General features: G+C 44.6%; 1 protein-coding gene across 4 annotated transcripts in view; it reads left to right on the top strand.

Annotated features, from left to right (window-relative positions):
• SHLD1 (shieldin complex subunit 1) overlaps nt 1–8,701 on the top strand; it is an 85,299-nt gene extending 76,598 nt beyond the window's left edge. For 3 of the 4 annotated variants that reach the window (XM_080814549.1, XM_080814550.1, XM_080814552.1), the window contains one exon: nt 7,253–8,701. In XM_080814549.1, the coding sequence (XP_080670675.1) occupies nt 7,253–7,695 (443 nt within the window). In that variant the 3' untranslated portion in view covers nt 7,696–8,701. The remainder of the gene's footprint in view (nt 1–7,252) is intronic. The other variant, XM_080814551.1, reaches the window with a different exon arrangement.
• The last annotated feature ends 9,950 nt before the right edge of the window (nt 8,702–18,651 follow it).

Below are 18,651 nucleotides of genomic sequence, written 5' to 3' on the forward strand. Positions count from 1 at the left end.
CCTGCGATCATGACCTGAACCCAAGGCAGATGCTTAACCGACTGAGCCACCCAGGTGCCCCCATCTTTATTCTTTCGAAATTAGGCTTGGCCATATGAATTAACATTGGTCAGTGATACGTGAACAGAGGTGACGGGGCTTTCCAGTCACTGCCTGCTCCCCCGGGTTCTTTTCCTTCTGCTGCAGCCACTAAGCAATGTTGTGGTGGCTGCCCCACTAGCCTGGGTTCCACGGTAAAGGGCAAGCACGACACAGATCTACTGGTACGACACAGAGCAGTAAGTAGTGAGAAACAATCCTTTATTGTTTTAAGCCTCTGAGATTTGGCCCATGCTTGTTACGTAGCATAACCTAGCTGATCCTGACAGATACAGGAGCCCTCACGGAAAAGATAACATCTGAACTGAGACCTGAGGAGGTGAGGGAACCAACCAGTCATGCAGATATGTGGAGAAAGCATGTTCCATGCAGAGGAACAGCAGGTGCTGAGGTTCTGAAGGATCAGAAGAAAAACCAGCTTTCTCCATGCCATGATGCAGAGGTGTTGCTGCAGTCCGGCTTCCGTGAAGCCTGTGGGGCTGGAGGTAGAGGACTGAATCTTGTTCATCCCGTGAGCCTGTTCACTCCTTTTTTTCTTCCGCAGGGTATGGAGTGGAATGGCAGAAGTAAGAGGATCAGAAGAGGGTAGGAAGGAAAAAAAGATCTGGGCAGGGAGATGCAGCCTATAGAGCAGGGCTCCAGATCCATAGGCAAGAGCCCTTACTGTATGAAGAAGGATGCTGTCACCCACAGAGTGAGCCCGTGGGGCCTCAGAAGTCTGACTGCTGTCATAAAGGAGAGGAGACTGCTAACCTGTGACCATTAATGACCAGGACATGCCGCCTCCCCCACTCACCTTGTTCTTCCTACACGCATGACTTTCTCAGAGCCACACAGAACCTGAGGAGCCTCCAACAGACAAACCAAGGCAGCGGGGCCACACGTCGGCGTGTACCACGCACTGCCCTGAGAAAAGGGGCAGCGTTCCCTTTGAGGCAATGTAAAAGGAGACTCTATGAGCCACAATTCCTCCTTTCCTCAAATCCTGATCGTTCTTTTCTTTTATTAAATCTTTGATTTCTTTCGGCTCAGTGCAGCCTTGAAACCCCAGATCCTCCCAATTAGCAATCGCGAGTAAAAGAAAGTCTGAACAAATAAGGCAGAGTGGGCGGGCATTGAGGCTGATGCATGAGGGAGACAGAATGCTAAATATCAAATCCATTTAGGAAAAACTTGTTAAAGTTGAAAGCTAAAATGTTTCACAGAGATAAAATCCTGCTGCACGTTTATCAACCACAGACGTAGCCATGGAAGATTCTCTACAAGAAACCCCCATTAAACATCTGGGTTTCTAAAGGCTAATGGCGTCTCACAGAATGCAACCATTAATCTCAAATCTCCGTGCTCATTGATTGCCTGGGATTACTGAACAAACTACCATCGATAACTCCTAAAGATATAAAAAATACGTCTAGGTTTGTAAAAATCCCAAACATCTGTATGTCAGCTGTTTTCTCTCCGGTGGAAAGGTAATTTAACCAACGGGTGCTCTGGTAGATAGGTGACCTTGAAACAATGCATGCAAAAGCATGGCCATACCCAGCGCCATCCTCCTGCCTTTCTTCTTGTCAATTCCTAAAGAAATTCTATTCATGATGGAAGCAAATTGCAATCAAAAGGGAAATTCTAGGGGCGCCTGGGTGGCTCAGTGGGTTGGGCCGCTGCCTTCGGCTCGGGTCATGGTCTCAGGGTCATGGGATCGAGTTCCGCATCGGGCTCTCTGCTCGGCGGGGAGCCTGCTTCCCTCTCTCTCTCTCTCTCTCTGCCTCTGCCTGCCTCTGTCTACTGGGATCTCTCTCTGTCAAATAAATAGATGAAATCTTTAGGGAAAAAAAAAAGGGGGAAATTCTAGGGGCACCTGGGTGGCTCAGTGGGTTAGAGCCTCTGCCTTCGGCTCAAGTCATGATCCCAGGGTCCTGGGATCGAGCCCCGCATCGGGCTCTCTGCTCAGCGGGGAGCCTGCCTCCCCCTTTCTCTCCGTCTGCCTCTCTGCCTACTTGTGATCTCTGTCTGTCAAGTAAATAAATTAAAAAAAAAAAAGGGGAAATTCTACTCACTTTAGATAATGCCATAATCATTGGGACCGGGGCCCTTGCTGAGAAAAATAAAATGGTCTCGAGGTCTGAGTGGGGAGGAATGCATTGTACAAATGGGTGCCAGAGAAAGGTGCCTTGGGAGCCCAAGGCGAAGCAATGTATTACAGTGCAGCGGGATTCAGCATTCACTTCCTACTCTTCCCAGAAATCATCCTTTGAGCCACTGTTCCTCTCAAGGGGTAAGAGGCATTATGGGCATTTTGGGGAGGATGATTCTTTGTTGTATGGGATCATCCTGTGCCTTCTAGGCCATTTACATCCTTGACCCCACTCACCAAATACAAGTAGCACTTTCCAATCACTGACACAAAAACATCCCCAGACTCTCCCTAGAGTAGACATTACTGTCCCAAGTTGAGAGCCCTACAAGTCTGAGCTATGTTAATTTAAAAATAAGGTACAGTTTGAACTTGGCTGTGAGGATGCAGGAACTGACTGAGTTATCCAAGATCACCGTGCTGTCCGCATGTAGGTGCATCAGGAAAAGAAAAGTGATTAATTCTATTTGTTGGCAAAGAAATCCCAGAGGTCAGAAAGGCCGCAATAGCCACATGATTAGAGAGAGAGCTTTGTTGTTGGTAGTTTTAAAGCAAGTTTTAAAACTAGTTTTAAGTTTAAAACTAGTTTTAAGCAAGTTTTAAAAGGAAATCAAAGACTGTAATGAGCTGGGGACGGTGTTCAAAAGAACTGATGTAGTAAATAACTCAACCCATGTTGTCATTTTCTTCTGGAAAAGGGAAGGAGGGTTTCTTTGAAGATGAGTTGCTGTCTGCTTGATGTTTACATGAAAAACGGAGGAGACAAGCCCGGTTCTTAGGCTCATTGGGTTCAAATCAAAGTTATTGACCAGTTCCTTAACAGGTACTGTTGTGCTATTGGGAGGGCTCTGTGTCAGTCTGCCTCGGGTGACAGTTTCAGGAACTCCCCAGCTTTCTCAGTGTCACTGCCCAGGACCTTCTCTCTCCCTTCCACTCTTCCCATTGATACTTCTCAGCCCCTGTCTTCCTGTCCCTTCTCTTCTCTTCCCTTCCCTTATGTCCCCAGGACCAGATCATCTTTGGGGAAGAAGGTGGGAAGGGACAGCTCATCCTGCCATCGTGGGACCCCTGGCCCAGCCCCTCCTCCCCTTGGCTCTGTAATAGCCACTACCATTTGTTAGACAAGGACTGTTTGCCAAGCCCTGGACTAAGGCTCTTTTTTTGTTTGTGTTAATATTAAAGTAGGCCGCCAAAGGAAGTCTTAACGATTATTCCTCCAGAGGTTTGTTTTCATTATTTTTCTTGAGAGAATCCCAAACTCACAGAAAACTCGCAAGTACAACACAAAGAACTTTTTTTCCCCCACGAATTGTTTAAGAGTAAGTTGCCAGCATGATGCCCACTTCCCTGATTTTCCTATGAACGAGGAGATAACCATAACCGAGTGAAACCTGCAAAATCGGGAAGTTTAACCGGGTACCTTATTACCATCTAATCCTCAGCCCCCATTCAGGCGGTCCCAGAAATGGTCTCTATAGCAAAAAGATCCAGGTGAAAATCATGTGTTGTGTTAAATTGTCATGTCTCTTCGGTGCCCGTCAGTGTGAAACAGCCTTGCTCACTCTTCTCTTGGTTCTCATGACCTTGGCATGTCTGAAGAGTACAGGCCAATCATTTTACAGAATGTCCCTCAATTTAGTTTTGTCTGCCACTTCCTCATAATTGGGTTCAGGTGATGCAACTTTGGTGTGACTATCAGAGAAGTGGCTGGGGTCTTCTTGTTGCGTCTAGTCAAGTGGCAACAGGATTTCGGTTGGTCCCATCATTTAGGTCACTTGATGGAGGTGATATGTGCCAGGTTTCTCCACGATGAAGTTATTCTTTTTCCATTTGTAACTGATAAGTATTTTAGGGGGAAGTACCCTGAGACTGCGAATACCCTGTTCCTCAGCAAACTTTCAATTATTTTATGGATTCCTGGTTTTCTGTTTTAATGAATGCTCTATCATTCGTTACTCTCATTATTGATTTTGATGCTCAAGTTGTTTCAGATGAGGCCAGCTGACCCCTTTCAAGCTGACCTCTGCTCTCCCCTTGACAAGCCCCCATCAGTATTTGAGCATTCTAGAACAATGAAATGTACCCATCTTGTACTTTCCTATAACCACCCTGGAATCAGCCATTCTTCAAGGTGGCCAAGTGCTTTGTTGTTGGGCTACCTGTACGGTGGGCCCGTGAATGTCTGTCCATGTGTGGGCCTACATGTGTCTCATACCACGTGTGTCCATATCCTTGGGTGCTTTGGATTATCTACTTCTCTGTTCCTTGTCTTACCACAGAAGTTCTCGAAGAGAGACCATTTACTGACACTATTGTAGATGAGAAAGCAAAAGCTCAACAAGGTAGTATGCTGTCTAGCTGGTAACAAGACTAGAGGCAAAACCCCACATCCCTTCTCCTTTAGTAAAACCACTGGCTGTAGCTCACAACTTTTCATCATTAGCAAGTACAAATATTTTTATGATAGCTACTGACTGAGTGAGTGGGGGTGAGGGGTGTATGTGTGGAATTAAAGGTAGTAATTTATTAAAGCTTATATCAGAGCAGAAAAAGAAAATATAATATTTTGATTTAAAGTATAAAATGTTAAAGAATAAAACTGGTTGGCGTATAAGGAATTCTGCAAATTATTTGTGTGGAATCTTTTCTAGAACACATTGAGAGGAAAGTCCTTTGTTTCAGAAGAGCTCAGAGATTCCTGTGTTAAGAATTAGGGTTCCCGCCTCCTACACTGTTGGTGGGAATGCAAGCTGGTGCAACCACTCTGGAAAACAGTGTGGAGGTTCCTCAAAAAACTGAAAATAGAGCTACCCTACGACCCAGTGATTGCACTACTGGGTATACATCCTAAAGATACAAACGTGGTGCTCCGAAGGGGCACATGCACCTGAATGTTTATAGCAGCAATGTCCACAATAGCCAAACTATGGAAAGAACCTAGATGTCCATCAACAGATGAATGGATAAAGAAGATGTGGTATATATACACAATGGAATACTATGCAGCCATCAAAAGAAATGAAATCTTGCCATTTGCGACGACGTGGATGGAACTAGAGGGTATTATGCTTGGCGAAATAAGTCAGTCAGAAAAAGACAACTATCATATGATCTCTTTGATATGAGGAAGTGGAGATGCAATGTGGGGGGGGCTGGGGGGAGGTAGGAAAAGAAAAAATGAAAGAAGATGGGATCGGGAGGGAGACAAGCTATAAAAGACTCAATCTCAAAAAACAGACTGAGGATTGCTGGGGGGAGGGGGGACGGGAGAGGGTGGTGGGGATATGGACATTGGGGAGGGTATGGACTATGATGAGTGCTGTGAAAGGTGTAAACCTGGCGATTCACAGACCTGTACCCCTGGGGATAAAAATACATTATATGTTTATTAAAATAAATAAATTAATTAAAAAAAAGAATTAGGGTTCCCAGGGCACCTGGGTGGCTCAATGGGTTAAGCCTCTGCCTTTGGCTCAGGTCGTGGTCTCAGGGTCCTGGGATCGAGCCCCACATCGGGCTCTCTGCTTGGAGGAGAGCCTGCTTCCTCCTCTCTCTCTGCCTGCCTCTCTGCCTACTTGTGCTCTCTCTCTCTCAAATAAATAAATAAAATCTTTAAAAAAAAATAATGGTTCCCAGAGAAGTACAGAAAGTGAGATCAGGGACTAGGGTTTGACTCCAATTCTGGCTTCATATTGTCTATTATTAAGTCACTTAGTTTGTGACTCTTTTACAAATAACAAAGGTGGTGATTTTAATTGAGAGATAAAGAGTCTATAGGATTACTATAGGGAACAGAGAAAGACAGTGTCTGAACTGTGTAAATACCCAGCACTGTCTACATTAGGGGTCTTTACTGCTGCATTTGTGCCCTGGATCCCGTTGGCATCTGGTTTAAGATTTTATTTAAATTCCAGTTAGTTAACATATATTGTATTACTAGTTTCAGGGGTAGAATCTAGTGATTCATCACTTGCCTTGAACACCCAGCGCTCATCCCATCACGTGTCCGTCACCCACTTAATGCCCATTACCCAATTACTGCATCTCCCCCCACCTCCCCTCCAGCAACCCTCCGCTTGGTCCCTATAGTTAAGAGTCTTTAATACATGCTTTGTAAATGAATGCTTAAATAATAAGATCTAGTATCAGGACTAATAACTGCAGTAATTTCAAAGCACCGTATCTTAGTCTCCTTGGATCGCCATAACAAAATACTATAGACTGGGTGGCCTAAACAACAGAAGTTTATTTTCTCAGAGTTCTAGAGACCAGAAGTCTGGGATCACAGTGCTGGTATGGCTGGGTTTCAGGAAGGGCTTCCTGGCCTCAAGAAGGCCACCTTCTCCTTGTGGGCTCTCATGGCCCTCCCCCAGTTCCTGCACATGGACAGAGAGAGAGAGAAAGAGAGAGATCTCTTCCTCTTTTTATAAAGCCACCACTGCTATCAGATTTGGCTTCCATCCTTACAACTTCATTGAACCCTAATAACCTCCTAAAAGCCCCATCTCCAAAAATAGTCACATTAGGCAGCAGGGCTTAACATTCGAATTTTGGAACCACAGTTCAGGCCATAGCACAGTGACAGGCATAAATGATATTTAAAAACATCTTCTGCAGACTATAGGTGATATGAAAATAGCTGTGGCTGTTGGTATCAAAGTCATAGGTACTGCTGCTAATAGGTTTGTTGCCTACATTATGGGAGGACATGCTTAATTTCCAGGAAAGTTTAGTGAAAATAAAGATATGAATTTGATCCCCATCCAAATTCACACCTACCCTGAACTTCTATGCAAAGACCATAAATGAAGAACTCCTGGAACATACAAATAAGATGTTCTTGTTTTGAGCAAACAAGTGGCATCACCCCAGGATAGTGGGAATCAATTCTGAAATCAGCTAATTGTGCCCATTACCAGTCACCCAAGAGAGTAGTAGGTGTGGTGAATTGAAGAGACATCGTCTGTTTTGGCTTTTTAAAATATGTGTTGGAGTATTGGAATGTGTTTTGTCTTGCAGACACCGGTAACCTAAGTACTGACCAAAATGATTCCTGGACCTCTGAGAACTTCTGGCTTGACCCTTGTGTGAAGGGTCAGACGGAGACCACGGCAGAGGACGATGGGCTTCGGAAATCCCTGGATAGGTTCTATGACATGTTTGGCCATCCCCAGCCAGCCGCTAGAAATCCACTCTCCGCATCGATCTGCCGGTGCCTGACTCAGAAAATCAACGAACTGAAGGGCCAGGAGAACCAAAAGTATGCCCTTCGCAGTTTCCAGATGGCCCGGGTCATCTTCAACCGGGATGGCTGCGCGGTCCTACGGAGGCATTCCAAGGACGCCCACTTCTACCCACAGGGAGAAGGAAGTGTGTCTCTGGATGATGAAAAGCCAACCCCAGGACTTTCAAAAGACGTCATTCGTTTCCTCTTGCGGCAGAACGTGATGAAAGCTCTCTAAGACACCCCCAGTGGTAAGGGCAGGCAGCATGCAGGATGGCCCCATGGCCTGCACTGTCAGTGCCTCCCCCACAGCCCCTTTGGCCTCTCTGGCCAGTCCTGTGACTCCAGTCCCCCGCCCCCCCATGAGCTGATGATACCAGAGCCACTTCAGCCGGCATGGAGAGCCAGCAGTGTTTGTGGGTTGGAGAGCCCCTGTGTTCACACAACCTCTCACCCCACCCTACCACTCCCTTTGACTTAAGGCCCAGACTGTCTGGCTGGGGAACCCAAAAGCACAGCTTCTTTGCCCCAAGGAAGGAAGGACATGATCTGCGGCATAACATACTCTCCAGAGCTCCCTTCTGGGTCAAACCAAGACTTGGGCTTCCCGGGAAATCACGCTTTGCTCAGCCTCTTCTGCCTCCCTGTCCTCCTTCTCCCGTTCACCTACTGGTGTCTCCTGGGAGCCTTTCCTTAATAAAGCTCTTGCACCTGAATCCTTGACTCGGAGTCTACTTCTGGGTGAACCCAACCCGAGAGAACAGGATTTTTTTTATTAGATGTGGTTTTTTTGAAGGCTTTAAAGCTCTGCACGGAATTAAGTACAAGAATCAGACCAAGCTGTAAAACAGAGGCCATGTGATTGAGAATGTATTTCCCAAAATAATATAAAGATTTAAATACAGTTTAAGATGGATCACATGTTAATCATAATGTTGTCTCTCCAAAGCCAGAGTTCCCGGTTTCATAATACGAACAGGGTGTGGAAGGAGCATTTGGACCCTCTAAAATAAGAGCTAATACCTGTAAATTGGAAAAAAAAAAAAAAAAAGCGGTGGGGGGGTGCTCCTGTGTGGCTTAGTGGGTTGAAGCCTCTGCCTTCGGCTCAGGTCATGATCTCAGGGTTCTGGGATCGAGCCCCACATCGGGCTCTCTGCTCAGCGGGGAGCCTCTTTCTCTTCCTCTCTCTCTGCCTGCCTCTCTGCCTACTTGTGAGCTCTGTCAAATAAATAAATAAAATCTTTAAAGAAAAAAAAAAAAGGCTCTTTGTCTTCACCAGATTGCCAATGTGGAAGGTGTGAAGAAAACAAATGGGCGCCACGTACCGACGTCTGTGGAAGCTCTATCAGGCCGTGCTGTGCTAATGAGATGTGACCTTGGCCGTTCGTGGAGGAAGAGGAAAAGGGATCCTTTGCCCAAGTGGATTCCTCCCTGTCATTGTGGCCTTGTGCCTGCCCACTACCGGCGCCCTCTGTCACCCTCAGAACAGTTGGCCCCTCACCCCTGCCCTGTCCTTGCTGCGCCAGGGAGAGGCTTTAAATAGCTAGTGCCGGCTTGTGCTGGCAGATGCTTTGCTCCGTGGCCATGTCCTGAACCCCCTGTTTGAGACTTGGGGGGGGTAGAATGACATCACCTGGCACCAAGCTCTCTGAAGCTGCCATTGGAGGCCTCATGCCAGTCCCTGCCTTGACAGCCCTTCCCAAACATGACATTGACGGAAGGAGGTCTGTCATTCGTTTGGGGGAGAACAAGAGAAGCTGGCAACCCTTTGCAGTTAAGATTTTGAGAAACCTGAGGTGAAATTTGGTTGGCCGAAGATTCCAGAAGCTTGACAGAAAGCGGATTTTGCAAATAGATTGGCTTCCAAGTGTCCATGAAGAGTGAGGGAGCCCTCTCAGGCAGGTCTCTTGGGGACGTTCGGATGGGGAGAGGAGACTTTTAAAGGTCAGGAGTTACATACTGAGGCTTCCAGTTCTGAGATGATCAGAGGTAAGAAACAGCGTTTCACAGAGAAGTGCAGAAACACCGCTGGAGGGAGACCCAAATGGGAGGAAATAGGAAAGGAGTAGGTCTTTGAGAGATACTTGAGGGAACAAGACAAGCAATCATATGAATCTCTCCCACCCAGGCTTCTATTCAACTAACCCCCAGATAATCAGGAAACCAGCAGGACTTAACCATTGAACATGTGCAGGTTGAATTTTAAGGTCAGTAATTTTATTGCCTTTTAGTGTGGGTCCAGTTAATGGAGGCCTCCGAAGAATGTGGGTTTTAGTATGATTCTGTCGCTGAAAAAAATATTGGAGATCAGTTTCCATGCCCACCAACACGAGACTGGATTATTTTCTACTGTTCTTAAAGGACAGAAAATGGAAGCTACTTCTGTTTGGCAGAGAGATTTTAGTATTAGTGATTTTATAACGTTTTTTATTCTGGGTGCTAAGGGGAGCTCAGCAAGAGGCAGACTCTGAAATCAGAGAACTTAGAAATGTAAAAGCCAGAATCACCTTAGGGTTAAAAAAAAAAAAAAAAGATGAAGAAGAAAAAAAAAAAAAAGAGCATGCTGTGTGTTTGCTTATATCTGAGTAAGTGCTTGTGACAGGTCAGTACAAGATATTTGATTCCCTGCAATCTCGCTCTCTAATTTGATCTTCGTGAGGTTCAAATGGCATATTCCATTTATCTCTGTTTACCTTTAATAAAGACCAAGAGATAAGGATATTAAGCCTCTAGCCTTTGGCATTATCATCTGTTTCTGCCCTGCAGATCACTTCACCAAGATCCTACCATCCTGTGAACGTTCTGACTGGCCTGTGATGTTCTCTATGGCCCTTTCCAGCAGTCTCCAAGAGGGTAGATTTGCTTGCAGGAACATCAGAACTCTGAAAAGAAATTGTTACGTTTTATGTTTGTATGGCAACTACTCACTTCATTAGTCATTGCTTTGCAAGACCTGTGTGAGTACATGCCAGATCTTAGTACTAGTCATTAGCACAAAACAATATGGAGATATTTTGAAAACTTTTTACTGAATTGTGCTAATCACACAGAAAAGAGTTTCTAAGTGAACTTCCTGATGATTTTCATAACCAAACCCACCTATGCGCCCAGAAACCGGCTCAAGCAACAGAGATCACTAGCCAACCCAGGTGGCTCCCTTCCGAGTGAGGCTTTTCATCTGGAGAACAGATGAGAATGGTTTGCTCCGACCCTTTGTTTCTCAAACTGCTGGTAGTATACTGTAGGCACTATGTGAACAAACAATGTTTACTTTCATTGTTATCTATTCAGTTTAATATGTTAGAAAATATATAACTATTGCATCTAATCTGTGCTTTTGCAGATAGCACAAAGGATAAGCCTAATATAAATATGGAGACAAACCATAAGAGACTTAATCTCACAGAACAAACTGAGGGTTGCTGGGGGGAGGCAGGTCGGGAGAGGGTGGTGGGGTTATGGACATTGGCGGGGGTGCTGTGGTGAGTACTATGAAGTGTGTAAACCTCGCAATTCACAGACCTGTACCCCTGGGGCTAAAAATACATTTTATGTTTATAAAAAAATTTTTAAAACTTTTAAAAAATAAAAATAAAATAAATATTTACAATTTGAAAGTGAATTGAATTAGGGACATCTGGGTGGCTCAGTCAGTTAAGCATCTGACTCTTGATTTTGGCTCAGGTCTTGATCTCAATCCTGAGATTGAGCCCTGCGTCGGGCTCCGCTCTCAGGAGAGACTGCTTGAGATTCTCCCTCCCTCTCCCTCTTCCCCTCCCTTCCCCCTCACACCTTCTCTCTCTAAATAAATAAATAAATCTTTTTTTTTTTAAAGTGAATTGAATTAGCGATAAAGTTAATAACCGTGTAGACAATGTATAGATATGTCAAAAATGAGACATGGTAGCCATATGTCCTTAGAGTATCCCACCATCTCTCTCCTGGAACACTGCAAGAAACTTCTATCAGGTCAAGCCACATCTTCCTTTGCTGCTCTTTACCCTGCAACCCTGTCACAAATCCCTTTAAAAGCAAAACATACATAAATAGCTAGCAAATTAAGGAGAGGTGACTAGCCTTGTCTCATATGAAAACATTTTTAATTCTACAGTAACTCAAGGAGCAACAAAAGCAGACAAATCAAAGAAAAAAAAAAGAGTTCGGCCCACAGATATAAATGCATATGTAAATTGAGAATTTGATGAAGGTAGCCTTTCAAATTTGTAAGGAGAAGGTTGAATTTTTAGCAGATGGTTTAATTGGTTCCCCAGCTGGGGGAGGAGAGTATCTTGATATCAAAATGAATTTTAGATGGATTAAAAATAAAAAGTAAAAAGATAAAATCATAAAACTGCTAGAATAAAAAATGGAAGATGTTGGGGCACCTGGGTGGCTCAGTGGGTTAAAGCCTCTGCCTTTGGCTCAGGTCATGATCCCAGGGTCCCAGGATCAAGCCCTGCATCAGGCTTTCTGCTCAGCAGGGAGCCTGCTTCCCCTCCTTCTCTCTCTGCCTGCCTCTCTGCCTACTTGTGATCTCTGTCTGTCAAATAAATAAATAAAAATCTTTAAAAAATGGACAATGTAGATATATTCATATGCGCTACTAGTGCCAGCAGGTCCGGGGTCTCCCAGGCCTCCAGGCAATGACAGATGGTGATCTGGGACATCCCCCTACATCTGCCCAGTGATATCATGTAAGCATCACATGCAGGGATCCAGTGGGAGCTTAAGCAAAGCCAGAACAAAGTAGACCAAAGCAGCATTGCAAAGGCTCAGAAAACTGTCACTGAAACTATAGACTACAAAAGTAAATCTTAAAAAAAAAAAAAAAATCCAAAGCCCAAACAGGGTGGCTACCTACGAAAATAGAAGATGTATATAAGATTTAGAGTCTCCTAACATAATTTGCAAAATGTCCAGAATACAGTAAGAAAAAAAAATCACTTGTCATACCAAGAACCAAGAAAATCACAATGTGAGTGAGAAAAGATAGTCAGCTGACACCAGTAGTGAGATGAATCAGATGTTGGAACTATTTGGCAGAGATTTTTAAAGCAGTTACCATAAAATGGTTTCAGCAAGTAATTATGAAATCCCTTGAAACATATGAAGAAATATAAAACCTCATCTAAGAAATAGAATTTACAAAAAAGAACCAAGTGGAAATTATAGAACTGAAAAGCACAGCCACCAAAATTAAAAAAAAAAAAAAACCTCATTGGATGGGTTCAATGTTAGAGTGTAGAGGACAAAAGGTGGAATTGCTGAATTGAGAACAGTTCGATCAAATTTACTCAATCTGATAAACAAGAGGAAAGGGACTGGGGAAGAAAAGGAATCTGTGTTACTGTGTTACTGAGGCAGGGTAACAAAAGATATTGACATTGATATCATCAGATTCCCAGAAGGAGAAGGGAAAGGCTAAGCCAATATTCAAAGAAATAGTGGCTGAAAACTTCCATTTGGTGAAAGACAAAATCTACAGACTCAAGAGCTAATGTGAACCTGAACTAGGATAAAAATAAAGAAATCCTCATCAAAACCCAGCATAATTAAACTTCTGGAAACTAAAGAAAAAAATCTTAAGAGCGACCAGAGAGAAATGGTGCATGTCTTAGTTACAGGTAAAACTAATTCGAATGACAGGATATTTCTCATTAGAAATCATGGAGAAAGTGGCACAACATTTTCCAAAGGTTGGGAAAAGAAAACAACAACAACTTTGCAACCATGTCTTTCCCAAGCTTGTTCTGTTTTTCTAATTTCCCATGGCACATTCTACTCAGATGTGTCCTTGTCACCTTAAACAAAATGTATAAAAAGTCAAGGATATCCTCCTCTTTCCTGCAGGCTAATGCTTCTCCCAGTTGATATATGTAATCCATCAATGGCATTAACATTTGCTAAATCACTCAGGCTTGAAAAATTTGGTTTCATATTCTGGGGGATGAGATGCTTTAAAACATTCCATTATAGCACACAGTGGTTGTTAAGAGCTGAGACCTGGGAGCCCCCTGCCTGGGTATGAATCTTGACTCTATCATTTATTAACATGTGTCCTTGGGCCTGTTACTTGAGAATACTGTGCCTCAGTTTCCTCATCTACAAAACAGAAATACCCAATCATACCTAGTTCAGAGTGCTTGAATGAGTTCAGATTTATGGTGTTTAGAATAGCACCTGGCAACAGTGTTCGGGTTTTTTTGGAGCTTTTTAGTGGGGAGAAGTTGCTTAAAAATTGAAATTCTTACATCTGCCTCTTCTTTCTCTTCCTACTGCCATTACCTGCTTCAATCTTTTATCTCCTTGAGGCCCTCCTTAAGGTTCCTGCTTCCAGCTGTTCCCATGCACTGTTGCTACCATAATGGTCTTTCTCAATCTAGTCAGTACTGAATCCCATTCTACCTCCCCCTTCACCCCCCAGAAACTTCCCAAGCTCCTTAACACCAGCAGGGTGAAGCACTAACCTAGCGCCATGCTATTCTAACCTAAGTGTTCTTCCCTCTTCTCAGTCCTCAGACCTTATGCCCAAGTTCCACGGCCTCCAAACATCCCATCCCTTCTCTAGCCCTCATGAGTCTACCCAACCTCTCATTTATGCTCTAATCTTACATAGTAGGACCTTCCTATAGCTATTAACGTGTGTACATCTCCTTTCCCCAAAGAGATGGAAACTTCCTAAGGGCTAGGGACAGCCGGGCTAGAGATAGACCAGTCCTGGGTAAATACCCATTGTGACATGAGCTCATTCTCATGTCCCATCTTTTTCCCATCCCATCTCATGTCCCATCTCATCCCCCAGAAGATGGGGTCCCACCTTCTGTTCAGCCTCCCGGTAGAGCCAACTTGACAACTCTTTCTCATTCCTGCAAATGAGACCATGTAATTTTAAAGCCAGGAGTAAGGAGTGGGGGAAAGGAGGAGGTGGCTTTGTTCCTTCTGGAAAACATCATGGCAGACTGGAGGCAGCCGAGGCAACAGTGCTGCCATTAACAAGCAGGATGTCCAGTGAGGCTCATCTAAGTCCTCCAGGCCTCATTTCTATCTGCAGAATGAGGACATTAGCAAAGCTCCAAGTTTCCCTCAGGCTCAAACATTCTGTGACAAATCCCCACGAGGGTGGATTCGGAAAACTGATTTTCAAATTGATTGAGCGGTGTGGCGTTCCTGCATGGAGAATTAAACTACTGTTCAGAGCAATTCATTTCCTGAGTTTAGCCTATCAGCCTGTGTTTATTAAGCACCATTTACTCTGCGGTCCCCTGTGTTGAGTCCTATGGAGACACAGAGGGTATCTCCCAGGAAACCTGGCCTCAAGGAGTTTATTATATAATCAGAATTTATTATATAATAAAAGCTCACCAAGCTCATGATGCAGCAAATTATTTTGCTTGTTTACCCACGACTTCTGTAAAATAAAGTTTTACCTGAACCATGACATAGAATCCCTATGTGAACAATGTATTATCCTGCGTGTCATTTCTACAGTAGTTTATGTGAAACACACACCTATTACACATATGCTCTATGTGTCGATATAAATCTGTGAAATGTATTGAAAATGTACCTATTTAAAATATCTCCCTTGACAGACTAGATTTCTTTTTAACTTTTTAGTAAACCAAATGATGGAGATTTTCAGGCTTTCACAAACGTGGAGAGCTCTGTGCTACGTGCCCATCACCTAGCTTCAACAGCCATCAGCTTTCTGCAGCTCTTTTTCATTAATCCACCCCACCCCCAAGCCTTTCTGCGTGTGTGCTAAAGTGTTGCTTCTTCAGCTATCAACAGTGAAGGGCCTTTTAGTCTAGTGTCCCTCCTGGCCTGGCCCCCTCCAGCACACAGCTCGTGCTCAGAGCACATGCAGCTCACCGTCCAAGTTCAACAGCACTCAGACCAGGCTCTTCCCTGGTCAGTGAGCCACTAACCCCCGCTTGGGTGCTACGACAACGCCAAGTGTCATAACGGTTTCTGAACACTTACTGTTAAGGCACTTATCACACACCAACAGCACGCAATTTGCATTGATCCACAGGCCATACTCTGAGGAGTACGATGCTAGAGTAGTTTATTTTATTATTTTTTTAAAGATTTGATTGATTTATTTGTCAGAGAGAGAGAGCACGCAAGCCCAAGTAGGGGGAGCAGCAGGCAGAGGGAGAAGCAGGCTCCCTGATGAGCAAGGAGTCTGATGCAGGACTTGTTCCCAACACCCTGGGACCATGACCAGAGTCAAAGACAGACCCTTAGCCATCTGGGCCACCCAGGTGTCCCAGTGCTAGAGTTTTAAAGCAAATCTGAGGCATTCTTTTATTTCCCCTGTGAACAGAGCATCTATTGCTAATGGAAAACGACTGGACAGAACAAAACAAAAGAAAGCACCATCTGAAAGAGCCATCTGAATAACTCACGATAATCATCCATAATTCCTTAATGTTATCTGATACTCAGTCCATGTTCATTTTTTCCCAATTGTCTGAAAAAATGTCTTCTTACAGTTGTTTTATTTGAATCAGGATTTAAGCAAGGGTCTACCAATGCATTTGTAGCTCTCAAATCTCTTTCAATCTGCACTTGCTGCTCTCCTATAAAAACTGGAACTACTCTCCAAATAAATTCATATATCATTAAACTGCAAAAGTTTTCCTGACTTACCATGTTTCCAATGGGGTTTTCCTGCATCTGTTATAGTGTGACCATGAGAAGTGTTTCAAAGCAAGCGACATTTACTCTCCCCCTAAAAATCCTATGCATGTTATGACCACATTTCCCACTCTCCACACTTGTTTTCATGGCTACAAGATTATTTAGATTACTGCATACATAAAAGTGCCAGTTAGTCTCACGGTCTGATCTCTGACTTTCTTTGTCTCCAATGGGACCACTCATATAGCAGGCACTTATGGACACAATTAAATGAACCACGGATATTCTTGGCCTTGACATGTCCAAAGCAGTGTTTACCAGGTACATTCACCTCTTGGGGGAACCTATGCACACATAGAGTAGCTTGAGACACTCTCTGATTATTTGATTTGGACCAGATCTATCTGTGGGCTTCACACAGTAACATCTTTTTCCAGACACTCTTTCCCTATCACTTAGGAGGCAGAAACTCAAGTAGCTTCGGGTCTTCACTGGCCAATGTTTCATGTAGAATCATAGACTTTGAACAGTAAGGGTAATTTATCAATTATGCAGTCAAGCCCTCTGCAGGGAAGGAGATAAAGACCCCTTTGTCTAGTTATCTAAATGCCTACCCCCACCCGAACAAGAATCCACATCTCCAACCTCCAGGGTGACTCTATATACTAGGGGATGTCACTTTCTGTGCCAGTCAGAGCTCTGCGTTGTACACAACAGAAGTGGACTTCAGCTGACGTTAGTAGAAGGCAAATGGGTAGCAAACAGACTTGACCAGAAATTTGGATAATCAGGTTTTGAAAACAGGCAGGATCTGAAGGGGGCTGGGAAGCAGCAATGCAGCTGAGGTCATGCTGCAGGGATGGTTTGGTTGGAATGTTCCTAACTCTGGCCTTGCTGCACTCTGGCTGTTGAATACCACTGCAGCCATGGCCGGGAGCCTAGGTGCCACTGCTGCACTAGATTCTAAATTGTTCCTGAGTCTAAATTAAGTCCTGCATGGGAACGTCTAGTTTGCTGAGACTATATCATGTGGTTGTCCTCTAGTAGCTGGGGGTCAGGGAAAGGGCCATCTGATTTGTCTCCTATAGTCGGGGGTGAATCCTGCTTCTCACCATTTCCCACATCATAGAGGAAAGGGAATTAGGATGCTAAGCATTCCTTGTAACAGTAAATGACCTGCCCATCTCCCCACTTGAACTTCTGTTAGTGTATAGACATAGACAACAGCAATTATTTTATTTCAACAAAATATGAAGGTATTTCCCAACCTGCAAATTGGATTACATCAACAGAATAACACTCTTTTTTGGTAAAGATTTATTTATTGGGGGTGGGGGTGCAAAGTGCAAGAAGGGGGAAGGGCAGAGGGAGAGAGAGAATCCCCAAGCAGACTCCTCACTGAGTGTGGGGCCCCATCCAGGGCTCAGTCCCAGGACTCTGTGATCATGACCTGAGATCATGACCTGAGCTGAAATCAAGGGTTCACCACTTAACCAACTGAGCCACCCAGGCTCAGCACCCCTTTAAGCACGAAGTTTGCAAAGCCTTCATCCTCATTGAAGAGGTAACAGTTTCTTCTGTGTCTTGGTGTTTCAGTGATTGTCTTCTGGCCTAATCTCTGGGGGAAAACCGAAGATCGATCTGTCCCCTTGACTTTCACTCAGATGCTCAGTGTAAGCACAGTGGCTTCCAGGGCCATTAAAACCTCTTCTCCAAGGGTTCCATTAGTGATTGGACTTGCACTTGAAAGTGTTCCACGCTGCTACGTATCAGGCTGGGGCAGAGATGAACGGGGACGTGGGAGAGTTGCTGCCACGGCCAGGATTGTGCCTCTGTTCCTTCAGTGTATTTCTGATGGCTCTCAGATTGCATTCTGGGAGGTGGTGGTGCATGGTTAAGTAATATGAAGCCAGAGCTGACACTGTGACAGCTGTTCCCAAAGGCACAGAATTTCTTTGTTACTAGGAAAAGATGCCCTTGAGTTTTCTGGGCTGAGGTAAGAGAGTTTGGCAGGCCCTGTCTTCTCTGCTTTCTGATGGCCTTCACGGATTACAGGACGGAAAACAAGGAGCCCGAGGAACCTTCAGAGCTTTTGTTTGCTGCCTGTGTGGCTTAGTTTAGGTTTCCTCAGAAACAGACTCTGGGGCACAAATTCAAGTGCAAGTAGCTTACCTGAGTGGGGGAGTGGGGAGCTGAGATAGGAGAAAAGGAGGCCAAAAGGAGGTGCGTCATCAAGCAAGTTGCTGCTGTGGACAACCAGAACTCAATCCCACTGCACAACTCGGGGCACCAGAGCAGAACATTAAGCCTCAGAGTTATCCTGCATGAGGAGCGAGAGGTTAGGGCATGTGAGCACCAGCTCCCATCACTCTTTTGTCAAAGGCTGCACCTGGGATGGCACTGATGCTCCAGCACGTCTGGCTTGCTGTGTGCATGGGCAGAGCGGACCCCGGCCACCACACAGAGCCCCCAGGTAAAGAGGCAGATGCTGGCTGTTCGAAGTCATGTTGGTATCCGTGCAATGTCAAGGCCCAAGGAGATACAGGCT

Source organism: Martes martes (assembly GCF_963455335.1).
Source record: "Martes martes genome assembly, chromosome: 9".
NCBI lineage: Eukaryota > Metazoa > Chordata > Mammalia > Carnivora > Mustelidae > Martes > Martes martes.